This window comes from Panthera uncia, unplaced genomic scaffold, assembly GCF_023721935.1.
Source record: "Panthera uncia isolate 11264 unplaced genomic scaffold, Puncia_PCG_1.0 HiC_scaffold_1917, whole genome shotgun sequence".
Lineage (NCBI taxonomy): Eukaryota > Metazoa > Chordata > Mammalia > Carnivora > Felidae > Panthera > Panthera uncia.
In genome coordinates, this window is record NW_026058599.1 from 10,776 (window position 1) to 23,116 (window position 12,341).

Below are 12,341 nucleotides of genomic sequence, written 5' to 3' on the forward strand. Positions count from 1 at the left end.
GGGGGGGGGGGGGGGGGGGGGGGGGGGCTCCGCTCTGTCCCGCGCTGCCGGCCAGTCCGCGGGGAGGGGAGAGGCGGGGCTGCGGACCGCGGTGCCTGGTGGTCTCCCCACACGCAGTCACCGGGAGTCACGTGCAGTCAGCGGCATCCACGAGCCCCCCCGCCCACGCCGGGTGCCCGCGGCGCCGATGCCCGCGTGGCCTGGTGTCCGGGCACAAGCCCGCAGCGGGGCCGGGCACCGGCGGGCGGGCGGGCGAGAGGCGGCGTGTGCGGACGCGCGTGTGAGCGCCGGGGGGGGTCCCGCGGCGGGTGCCCGCCCGGCGGCCTCGGGGCTCGGGGCCGCAGCGAGGCCGCCGGGCCGTCATCTGGGCACGTACTCGCCCGGCAGCCCGGCCCCGCCGTGCTCGCGCAGCGCCCGGTCCACCGTCCGGATGTAGCCGTCGATGAGGGCCCTCATCTCGGGGGTGAAGGGCTCGGGGTCGTGGGGGCGCCGGCCGCGCCGCCAGAAGCTGCCCTCCTTGTTGTTCTCCACGCACAGCAGCCGCTCCTCGCTCACGGACACGTTGAGGAAGGCCACCATGTCCCGCAGCGTGGGCACCAGGCTGCGGCGCAGGTCCTCGTAGTGCACCACCAGCAGCCGCTTGCCGTAGCGCAGCCAGTCCAGCACGTGCGACGACCACCAGGCCGCGTAGCTGTTGACGAAGTCCGGCCACTCTGCGCGGGGGAGAAGGCGGGCGTCGGGCGTGTCCCGCGGGGGCGGGGGCGGGGGCGGGGGCGGGGCGCCAGCACGAGCCGCCAGCCGCCGGCGGCAGGACCCGCGGCCGAGCCCCGCGGCGAAGCCCCGCGAGATTTCTCCGCCCGCGAGCTAAGAAACCAGGTGGGCTTTTCGTCTTGTTCCGGCTTGTTTCGGAGGGGGACACGTGCAGAGGTCGAGATCACCCCCACAGGATCAGTTGCCGGAACAGGGCCGCCCCGGGGTCTGGGACGAGGGGACTGAGCCAAGGAGGGACCAGAGCTCAGCCTCCCCGCCTCCGGGGGGGCGGGGTCAGCAAGGGGCGGGGACGGCTGGCGGCCACGGCGCAGACCACGGGGACGGGAGCACGGACCTGCTGGACGCAGCGGCCCCTCCGAGCGCTCGGTTCCCGGTCCTCACCGCCCTGACCCGTGTCTCCTCGAGCCATCGCCCACGGGCCAGACCCGGGGCCCCCCGGGCAGATCTGGGGAGCGAACCCGCGTGGGCCGCCCACCGACCCCTCCCGCCTACCTTTGCTCTTCCAGTTGCGGTCGGCCGCGTAGCCCAGGTGGCCGGCACATTTGCGGTTGAACTCGGCCACCAGGGACCTGTACGGGTTCCGGATCAGCAGGATGGCCGAGTCGAACATCTCGATTTCCCTGCGGCCGCTCTCGTGGGTCTTCACGCAGATGGTGCGCCGGCTCCGCCAGTGATCCTTCTCGCCCTTGAACCCTGCGGGGGCGGGGGAGGCCCCTGAGCGAGGCGTCGGGATTCCCCCCCCCCCCCCCCCCCCCCCCCCCCCCCCCCCCGCCCCGCAGAAGAGGAGCTGAACCCACTGCCACGAGACACCAGAGGCCGGGAGGCTGACCCGAGTCAGTCACGGCTGCAGGCTGGCCAGGGAAGAGACAGAGGCTCAGAGAGGGTGTGGACCTGCCCGCAATCACACAGCAGCACAGCCGCGGAGCCAGTCACACACGTGCCGACAAAGACAACCGTGCGCCCGTCTGTGCTGGACTTTACGTTGGGGGTAAAGGGGCTCAGCCTGGGTCTGGCTAAACAGCAGCCCTGGGGCCATGCTGAGCACGGGGGCTCATGGGAACACGGAGGAAGGGGCCGGTCGGGGGTGCAGAGGGATGTCACTGAAGGACTCCCAGGAAGGTGTCCCTGAACCCGCACTCCCGGCCGTGCCCCGACAGAGCCCCGGTCGGCCAGCCCGGGACACGTGCTCCTGAAACGAACACACGATTATCTTGGGCTCCTGGGGACCCAGGTCAGCAGGCGGGAGCCCTTGTACGTGGAGCAAACAGGCAGGGGCTCTCCGATGCCGGGAAGCACGGGCCCCCTGTGAATGTGGGTTCGCCCGCTGGAACTCAACACATTTCAAACGCACCCCTGCCACGGGCCAGACACCAGGGGCCTTCACCTTGGCTCCTTCTGGCGAACGGCTGGGGAGCTCCAGGGAACCCGAAGCCAGACCACGGCTGTAAACACTAGATCTGGTCCCTGACACCCTGGGGACTGAGGTGCTTTCCCACAGCGGCCACCCTGAACCGGCCCCGTAAGCCTCACAGGGAAGCCTCCGGGGCCATCGCATGCAGCGATTCTAGCCCCCGGGCCCCTTGGCAGATGGAGACCGCCAGCTGTGTGGACAGGTTAGGCCCCCTGGACCACAGGTGATGCTACAGCCTCGCGGGGGTCGGTCAGAGCGGGCAGGACCCCGGGGCGGGATCATCCAGCCACTACCCCCACCCCCGCCGTGGGTACAGGTGACACTTGGGACCCGAGGACCAGAGGCCTGGTTCAGGAACCAACTCCCCTGGCTTCTCCCACCAGACCAGACCCACCGCTGAGCCCAGGGCGTTAGGGAACCAGAGTCCAGGCGAGAATCCCAGAGAAACTGGCGTTAGCGCCCGATGACCCAGAAATGCATCTCCTGCAACTCAGACTCCGGCCACACGAGCGCAGCACCACGGCCCGGGGAGCCCCTCCCTGGCTCCCATCTACACTCGCTGCTTGGGGCCCCTGCCTGCGGCCCCCACTCACCCTTGTTGTACAGCGTCCCGTCAAAGTAGTAGCTGCCGGTGTAGAAGCCCGTGGCATGCTCGATGAGGTGCCGTACCCACGTGTTCCCGGCTCCCGGGAAGCTGGACAGAGCCACGAACACCTTGGACTTGGTGGGCAGGAACCTCCGGTCCGTGCAGCGAGTGTCTGAAAGGCCAGAGCTTGACCACGGACCGCCCCGCCAGGAACTGCTGACCCCAGACTCCCACTTCCCAGACGGGGAAACTGAGGCCCGGGGAGGGGGTTGCCACCCGTGCCTCGGCCGCAGAGACAGCCCCAGTGATGACGAGACCTCTGCGCACCACGGCCCCAAGATGGGACCACCCACCACCAGGCTAGGGATTGTGCCCAGATGCCCCCCCACCCACCGCGGCTCTGTACGCGGCCCCGGGGCATCTCTAGACCCGCAAGGCGCAAACGGGGGTAGAGCCTGGGGAGGGGGGGAGGAGGGGAGGGTCCTCGCAGTAGGAACTCACCCTGCACCGGCGTCTGGTAGACCTCGCAGTACTCAGCCTGCCTCGGGGCCTCGGGCCCCCGGCCACACAGCGAGCTGTCCACGGCGTCCCGAAGGCTGAACTGCGGCGTGGGGTAAGCGCAGTAGCACTCCCGGCCCCGGAGGACGGCCAGCGGGAACTCCTGGCGGGGAAGAGACGCATCCGGGGTGGGTGCGGGGCCTTGGCGGCTCATGCCGGGAGGCACACGCGGGATCGGCGGGGATGACGAGGCCCATCCTCCCCGTCCCACCCCGCGACCGGCTCCTGGCCTCTCCTGCAGTCCCCTGTCCCCTCTGGGAAGGCCGCCTCCGCAGAGGACGCAGCGGGGGCGCTGGGCGACCTCGGACAAGGTGCCGCACCTCTCTGGACTTCACCACCGAACAAGGGCAAGGAGACCGCCTTGCATGTTTGTTTCGGGGACGGGACGAGGAGGGTCCGACACCTGCATGACACTCAGGGCACTCAGCCCCACTCGCTCCTGCCTCTCGGCAGCCCGGGAGCGGCCAGGGAGGGAGACGGGAGGCACGGGAAGCGGCTCGCGGCTTCAGCAACGCCGCACAGACCTTTTTATTTTTTGCCCACAGCAAAATCTCATAAATAAATAAATAAAAGAAAATCAATAGTGTTTTCTCCGTGTGGTTTTGGCAAAGCCGAGGATCTCTGTCCACACTCAGAAAAGTCACCGGGCCCGGGCCCCGGTTGCCGGAGGGTGATGCGGAGCCTGGGGTGGGGGCTCCAGCCCGCTTGGGCGTGTTCCCCGCCCCCTCCCAGTGTTAGAAGCTTGAGAGCGGGACAGCCCCGCGTGGGCCCAGCGCGTCCCAGGGGCCCCTGCTCCCATCTCAGGACTTTGCCGTCCTCCGATGCTCGGGGCACCTGACAGTTTGAGTCCTGAAATTCTGCCCGTGGGCCCTCCTCCCAGGCCCCCAAAGCCCAGGATGGAGACCACCCCCCCTGTTGGGCGTGTGACGCTCTTTCTAGGTCAGACCCACCGAGAACGGACCCCTGTGAAGATCCCCCGCTGCAGCGGCCCCAGCCCTCACCGGTCACTCGCTCGGCCACGGGGCCGGGGTCAGCCAGTGTTGGGGTGCAGGGCCGGGGCCTGGATGGGGGTGCAGAGCAGAGCCTGGCAAGCCCTCCAGCAGCTGCAGCGGGGGGGGGGCATCACCCCCCACCATCCCTCAGCACGACGCGGAATACGTCCCCACCTGATGTTCTAACCCAGCCTCAGAACGGGACTGTATCCCGGGACAGCGCCTTTGCGGACGTAGTTCAGGTAAAATACGGCGGGGGAAGGGGGGGGGGCTCCAATCTAATCTAACTGGCGTCATCGTAAGAAGAGATTAAGACACAGATGGACAGAACACCGTGTAAAGACACAGGGAAAAGACCATCTCAGCCCACAGGCCTGAGAAGAAACCCCCCATCTGGGGCTTCTGGCTTCCAGAACCGGGAGAAACAAGCCTGTGTCGTGCAAGCCCTCGTCCATGGGACGTTGTTCAGACAGCCTGGTGAGCTCTGACACCGGGGTCCTTACTGGCCCACACACGGCAGGCCCGTGCCCACCTCAGGGCCTTTGCACCTGCTGTGCCTTCGGCCTGGAACGTCCTGCCCCCGGCCACCCTTTTCCAAGCCCACTTTTCAGAGAGGCCTTCGCTGACCACCCTGTTCCGTGCCTCAACGCCCTTCCCACCCTCACAGGACCCCTGTGCCCTTGCTGAGCTCTCTGGTTCTGCTTCACTGCGAGGTGGGACTTCGGGACCACAGTGAAACACTCTGCCCCGCGAGAACTGTCCAGTCTGCTCTGACGCACACGCAGCAAGGCCCCCGGCGGTTCCTTCACACGCGCGGTTCATCGGCCCTCCCCACGCCCTCCCTCCCGCCAACGGCCTCTGGGCCAATCCAGTCTGTCCCACGGCGTCCTATGGACAGGATCCCTCGGTGCGAACTTGGCATCTGGTTCCCTTCGCTCAGAATCACGTGTGCAAATCCCCAGCAGAGACCACGCCCCGGAGAACGCCTAACGGATGCCTGAGGGACGAACGGCGAAGGAGGGAAGGAACTAATGGGCGAAGCGCCCCCCCACCGACAGGTGCTGGTAACACACTTGGGGGTGAGCCCTCTGGGGTGGCCTGAGCCCCAGCTCCACCTAAGCCCTCCTGCCACCAGGTTCCCGGGCGCCGGTGTCCTGGACGTCCTGCTCAGGCACGAAAAGGCCAGCACGCGGGACCCCTCGCCAGCTGCGGTGGCTGCCCCGCGACCCTGCGCCCCACCCGGCAGCGACCCTGGCCCCTCCGCTCCCTCGAGTGGATTAAACGGTCAAGTTCCCTGTCGTGTGCGCAGCAAGGGGGGACTGGAGACAGTAATGTGGTTTTATTTACAACATAACCGCTTCAGGACATCACCGGATTCCGAAAACACGGAACAATTTTCAGCCCCTTGGGGATTTCTAGGACACGATTTCCATAAAAATTAAATATTGATGAATCTCCTCTCCGCCAGCCTCCCCGCTGCCCCCTCCCCCACCCGGGCTTCAGAGTCAGAGGAGAGAGCGCGGCGATGGGAGACGGAGGCAGGAGGTGGAGGACGGAGACGTGGGGCTGTTTCCGTCACAGGGACAAAGCGGAGCCTGCTCGGGCTGCGTGGGGTCAGGGGGTGCACGCCCCCCGGAACTGCATGTGGGGCCTGCCGTGCGGGGCGGGGGGCTGCCTGTGGGCAACGGGCACTGGGTCACAGCAAGAGCTGGGCTCTCCGTACGCGAGGGGTGGTCGCGGCCGGGGGTCAGGGAGGGGACGTCCCACCGGGCCGTCTGGGTCTCATCACCTCTGTCTCCATCCTCCTGGAGCGCCTTTCTCAGGGTCTCCAGGATTACAGGGAATTACAAAGACGTGAGATTTCAGAAGGGGAAACTGAGGCGTGGAAGCAGGGGGCGAGCTGCCCAAGACCTCAGGCCGTGAGAGGGCGAGCAGGGACAGAAGCTTCTGGACTCCCAGCCCCGGGTTCTGCCACACACCACGTTCAACTCCGTGGACACGGACACACGAACGGTGGGGTTTTTGGTGAAATCTTTGAACCAGCACGGAGCTCGCCGTGACCCTTCTCTCCGGAGGCCGGTCTGGACATCCAGGCCCAAACGGGAGAGATGCTGCGGGAGGAGGGCGAGTCAGGGCGAACGGGAGCCTGTCTGCTGAGCCTGTCACTGAGCGTGTATCCTCCTGCGTGGCTGCAAAGTGGGGACCGTGTGGGTGGAGGGGCAGCCGTGCAGGCAGGACCTGTGGCTTCGAATCGCGTCCATGAGAATCCGTGAGAATGCCACGGCTTGGGGCCATGAGACTGGCCAGGACCTCGAGGCGGGACGTGGCCATGCAGGGACACGTGCCCGGGTCGCTGACTCTGAAGCCACCGTCCACGGTCCATCCTCGGAATGGGGCCAGAAGAGTCGCTTCTCAGAATGTGCCGGAAGGCTCACAAGCACATGCAAGAAATGCACAAATCCTTCACTCCAGGAATTCCAGAAACGTCTGATGACACAGCCCGAGGAAACAGCTGGGACCCTGCTCACAGGTGGGCCTTCGGGAACGAGTTCTATGCAACAGCCGGGCAGCAAAGGCAGAGCCCTGAGGCCCAGCAGTGGGGGGCGAGGGTCCTGGCAGCCACGCAGGATGCACCCAGCCCAGGGAAGAAACGGAGGGCAAGGTTTAATCTTCAAGAAACGAATCCCCGTACACTTGGAATACAAGACCAGAGGACGGGAAACCTCACTGGTGGTTTTCTCTGACGTTGCTACAGTTATAGGTGAGGTTTAACTGTGCGTCTCCAAATTTTTAAAATTTTCAAAAATAGATATGCATTACTTCTGTAGCCACCAACCCCCCACCAAAAACCGGTAAACGTTCTTTAAAGACACACGTAGTATAACGTGGACAGGTTTAGCACAGAAAGGGTACGAAACACAAAGCCGAGCCGGACAGCGGCCTCCTGAAAGGACAGCGCAGCCTTCTCGCGAAGGGAAAACGTCCCGACATCGAGGCGGTGAATCCACAGAACCCAGACCCGGACAGACCCAACCCCTGGCAGAGCGGGGAGGCCGTGGGCCCACATGGGACCGGCTGCACCTGCCGGGATCCAGGCGGGTCAGGCAGGGCCACGGCGGCGCAGAGAACAAGCCGGCCTGCCCACGGAGCTGGATTCCCTCCGTGGCCCGGCCGCGGGGCCTGCGCACAAACACCGGGGCCCGAGATCGACCACCCCAGGTCCAGGCTGGTGGTGGGTGAACACCTGAGCTCCCCTGTTCACCTTCTTCTGGCCCGATGGAGCAGGTCAGAGCGTCCGCGAGAACGGAGACCGGCGGGTGTCTCCCCACGACCCCCGAAAATCCGACGAGACCGCTTCACTGTGTTCACGCTCACACGACACGGACCCCTGCCGGCAGAGTCAGGCCGTCCGGCCGCGGAGAGCACCCCGAATTGTTCTTTTTCTGCCCAGCCACACCCCCGGAGCTCCCTGAAACCTCACGACCGACCGGCAAGCCACAGTAGAGGCGATCCTCCGCGCTGGGGAGGGGGAGCTGGGAGGCGGCCCCCTCCCTCACTGGCCTTCCTGAAGCCCCACCGATCCCAGCCGTGGCTCCACGGTGAGTGTCCTGCACCGCAGCCCGTGGACACACCTCCGGTGGCCGTGTGGCCCGCGGCGCGCGGTACTCGCGTCCTAGGTGTCTGCAACCTTTCCGCCAAATCTTCGGGGTTTGTGGCCTCGGCGCCGCTGGCCTTCCTGGGGCGTGGCGCTCGCCAGGGGCGGCTCCGCCCGCAGGGGACAGTCCGGCTGTCACACAGGGTGGGGGAGCTGCCGGCAGGTGGCGGGTAGGGGCGGGAGGTACCGACTCATCCTAAAACGAGGATCTACCCGAAGCGCCTTCACCGCGCCAGGAACCCCGCCCTGGACTGAGGCGGGAGCCCCCAGACTCCGGCGGAAACCGCACGAGGGCTGCCGGAGGGGGGCCGCCCCGAGGGCGAACCCCGTTACACGACGCCCCGGGGCGTGCCGAGGGGCAGGGGGCCGCGGTCCGGCAGCAAACGCCACTCCGCTGGGTAGAAGGTGGCTCTACCTGGACGCGGCGCCCCCGCCCACCTGGATCCGCCCCCGGCTGCGCCCCCGCCCCCCGGCCGGCCGTCCCCGAGGGTCCACACCGAGCACCCGCAGGGCGTCTCACCTGCGGCCGTGGAGCTCCTTCCACGCCCGCCCCGCCGCGCACGGTCACGGGCCCTCTTTCCGGCCTGGGCGTGGCCCGGCGCCCTCCGCACACACGCAGCCCCCGCCCCCTCGCCTTCCCGGGGACACGCCCGCGTCCTCCGGCTCCGTCCCTCCCCGAAGCTGTGGACCACCCCAGGCCCCTTCGCCGGCTCCTGGCGCCGACCTCGGCCCCTCCCCGGCTGTGACCCCGTGTCCCCCCGCCCCGGGCTCTGCCCGCACCCCCGGGGGCGAAAACAGCCAGAACGCTTAACAGCGGGCAACTGGTTAACTCTACAGGATGTCCGCGCGGGGGACAGGGGACCGGAAGGCCCCTCGGTGCTAGCGCGGAGCGGTCCTCGGCCCAGGAACGGGAGCTGCCCCGTCCCCCCCCCCCCCATGCCACTGGGAGGGGGGAGGGCAGCACAGGAAGCCCAGCGCGGTGTGGAGACTGGGCCCCGGCCTGCCCCACTTCCCGGAGCCGGCTGGTTCTGGGGGCATGTGGGGGTCCCCCTCGGGGGAGTGTGTCCCCTCGGAACCCCGGGAGGTTAAAGCCGGTCACGCGGGGCACCTCCAGGTTTGCAGACTGAGGCAGCCTGGTCTGGACCTGCCTGCCGAGTCCCTACGATACCGGGTGGGGGAGGCTCTCGGGGGAGGGGAGGGGGGGGTCTGTGACAGCTGGTGTAGTGTCCCCCTACCCACGGCTCTGCTCCTGTGCAGGGGAGCAGGGGCCCCGGCCAGTTGTGAGCCCGAGGGCACCCCAGCACCCGCAACGGCTGGAGACGCAGAGACCCGCGTCAAAGGCTGTGGTCTGGGAGGACAGTACACATGAAAGGCTCCGTCTGGGGTCCGAGGGATGCATCTCAAGAGGAACCAGGGAGGGTGCGTCCCTCTGGGCTCCCCAGCCTGCCTCCTGCACCTCCCAATCTGCAGGGTCAGAAGCACGGGCCCAAATGGGCCCAAATGCCCGCTGCCCCTGGTAGGGGTGCCGTGACCTCGGGCAGCGTGCTCCAGCTTCTCGACCTGCGTTCCCACTGCTACAAACGCAGAGTCCCAGCGCCCATGGCTTCCTGCCACCCCCCGGGGGGCCACTCTGGGGCTGGCCGCTGGACCCAGCCCCCGACCTCCGTGCTCTGCGGGTCTCGTCACTTACGAGCCCCATCTGGCCTTGACGGGGTGTCCCACCCAGAGCTACCGTGTGAGGCAGGGACAGTGGCCTTAGAGCCCGGCCCAGCCTCTGCAGAGTCGCACCTCCCGTGAGCCCGGGCTGGGCCAAAGGTGCACCTGTGCCCACAGTCCCTGAAGCCAGGTTCAGGGCCCGGCCCTGTCCCCGATCCCCGAGCCAGCACGTGTCACCAACAAACCCCATCATTTAACAACTGACACCTGTGTCGGAGCTCCCATACGGGAAGGCACGGTCCCGCCAGCCTCAAATCCGCCGACCGCGCCCCTGCCAGCCTGGGGGACCCACGCTAGCCACGGCCACGTGGCCCTCCCTCTCCTGTCTCCTCGGTCCCGAGAATCCGCATCCGGCACGGCACCTGCCCCTCGGCCTCCCGCCCCCCGCATCCCCGCACACACTCGTTACAGGACCTTACTTTCTGGGAACAAAATCCCGAGCACGCCTCTGCTGTCGCGTTGGGCTGCAACAGGGAGTCGGGGAAGGTGTGGGTGCCGTTCTCTGGCAACCTGAAGCATCCGCGGTACGTGACGGTCCTCCCTGCGGGGACAAAACGGTTTCTGGTGAGAAATGGTGCCCGTCGCCGGGAAACGGTGGCTTCGTGGTCTGAAATGGGTGCTAACATGCTCAGAGGAGCAAGTTTCAAACCAGAAAGCAGACCGCCCCGGAGAGGGTGTGGGCGAGCCGGACTCCTGAGACCACGGTGCCCAAACCTTGTCACCCGCGGTCACCCTCGTCACAGGGGCCACGTGGCTGCAGCTGTTGACCTCAGGCCTGCTTCTCCTGCCAGCTCTGGGGATGGGGTCCATCCTTCCTTCCTTCCCTCCTTCCTTCTTTCCCTCTCTCCTTCCTTCCTTCCTTCCTTCCTTCCCTCCTTCCTTCTTTCCCTCTCTCCTTCCTTCCTTCCTTCCTTCCCTCCTTCCTTCTTTCCCTCTCCTTCCTTCCTTCCTTCCTTCCTTCCCTCCTTCCCTCCCTCCTTCCTTCTCTCTCTCCTTCTTTCCTTCCTTCCTTCCCTCCTTCCCTCCTTCCTTCTTTCCCTCTCTCCTTCCTTCCTTCCTTCCCTCCTTCCTTCTTTCCCTCTCTCCTTCCTTCCTTCCTCCCTTCCCTCCTTCTCTCCTTCCTTCTTTCCCTCTCTCCTTCCTTCCTTCCTTCCTTCCTTCCTTCCTTCCCTCCCTCCTTCCTTCTCTCTCTCCTTCCTTCCACAAATCTGGATCAAGCATCCCTTACATGCCAGATTCTATAGTACGTGACCCAAGAGGCCGGTATTCTGGAAAATTCTATGTTCCCACAGCACAGGTGTGAGAACTACATCTGTTGATGTGAAATCCCGCCACCATTCCCCCCCCCCCACCCCACCAGCAACCGCTGTGCTGCCAGGTCAGACCCGCTTGTTGTCTCTGATCCTGAATTCCCACCAGGCCCCACGAATGCTCAAGCCCGTGTTAGAGGAAGCCTCCAGCCATGTCGTCATCCAGACCTTCTGGTGGAAACGTCCAGCCCCTAGCTAGCTTCCTTGATGAACCTTCTGGAATGTTTCGGCTCCGAGGGCTCGTGCCCCTTCCGCATTCATCAGGGTTTCTCAGATGCCTGCCTCACTCTTGTGCCCCCCACGCCCCAGCAGCAGCCGGCACCCCCGGAGGCGTCTCCGTGCACAACTGTGGAACAGGACCAGGCCTGGGGCCTGGGAGCCCGCCCGGTGGGCCACGGCTCTGTGGCCTGGGCACCAGGGCGCGGCCCCTTCCCCGACTGCAGCGGGCCCTACAAGTGCCCAGCGAGTGGACGGCAGGGGATGGGGCACGGGAGGCGTGGGGTAACCCGCCTCAGGCTGGTGGTTGAGTGGCGCCGGCTGTCTGTGCACGGCACCGTGTCACTGGCCGGGGAGAGCCCGCCATCCCCTTGCGCCCAGGGGACAGTCCAGGGCCTCCCGGGGCACGAGGGCACCTCCAAGGTGAGGCGCTGCTGAGCTGCACTTCTGGGCACTCACTGCCCAGGGGCGCGTCCGTGGGTCTCCCTCCTGTGAGTGCTCCCTGCCAGCGAGAAGCTGAAATTTAAGGCGGGTGGTCACCCGGGCAGCTCATGACTCAGACCCTGTCTGCTCGGTCCCTTGAGGAGGACGGGCGAAGGGCAGCCAGCCGGCCCACAGCCTGCGGGAGGGGCAGCCTCACACCGTTTCAACATTAACCGTGACGGCAGGCGCAGCCGACCCAAGACCTGGGGCCGGCTTGAGTGACCGGGCCACGTGGCCCCAGTGAGTGGGCAGCCTGGAGCCAAACGGCGACGTTTGAGTCGGCGGCGGGGCACACAGGAGGGGCCGGCAGGGCAGCCCGGAGCCCCCGTGTGGACGGTGTCCGAACCCAGGAAGGTCAAAGGTCCGAGAGGCCAGCCAGGAGGCCCACGCAAACGTGCAGGTGACGGTGCAGGGCTCCGGTTCTCCACAGGCAGGCGTCGACGAGTGTCCGCTGAGATGACGGCTCATCAGCGAATCCACAGTGCGTGGTCAGGACCTCCATGCCGTCGCGGATGCCCGTCCCGAATGCCCGTCCCGAGTCCTTGATCGCATCCTGTCTGAACACAGACACCACGCAGAGCGCCAGCACTGGCTTTCACGATCACCCAGAGTCGGAGCAGCGGGGTTCCGTCCCGCTGGGCAG

At 66.5% G+C, this 12,341-nt stretch overlaps 1 protein-coding gene across 1 annotated transcript; it reads right to left on the reverse strand.

Moving 5' to 3' along the window:
• Window positions 1-6: 6 nt before the first annotated feature.
• Window positions 7-11,582, reverse strand: LOC125917484 (WSC domain-containing protein 1-like). Its single transcript, XM_049623667.1, has 7 exons — window positions 11,554-11,582; window positions 11,168-11,277; window positions 10,109-10,230; window positions 3,270-3,429; window positions 2,776-2,940; window positions 1,264-1,464; window positions 7-713 (listed from the first exon to the last, which is right to left on the reverse strand). Exons 1-7 carry the CDS (start codon window positions 11,580-11,582, stop codon window positions 361-363), a joined length of 1,140 nt encoding a protein of 379 aa, XP_049479624.1. The 3' UTR covers window positions 7-360.
• Between the last annotated feature and the right edge of the window lie 759 nt (window positions 11,583-12,341).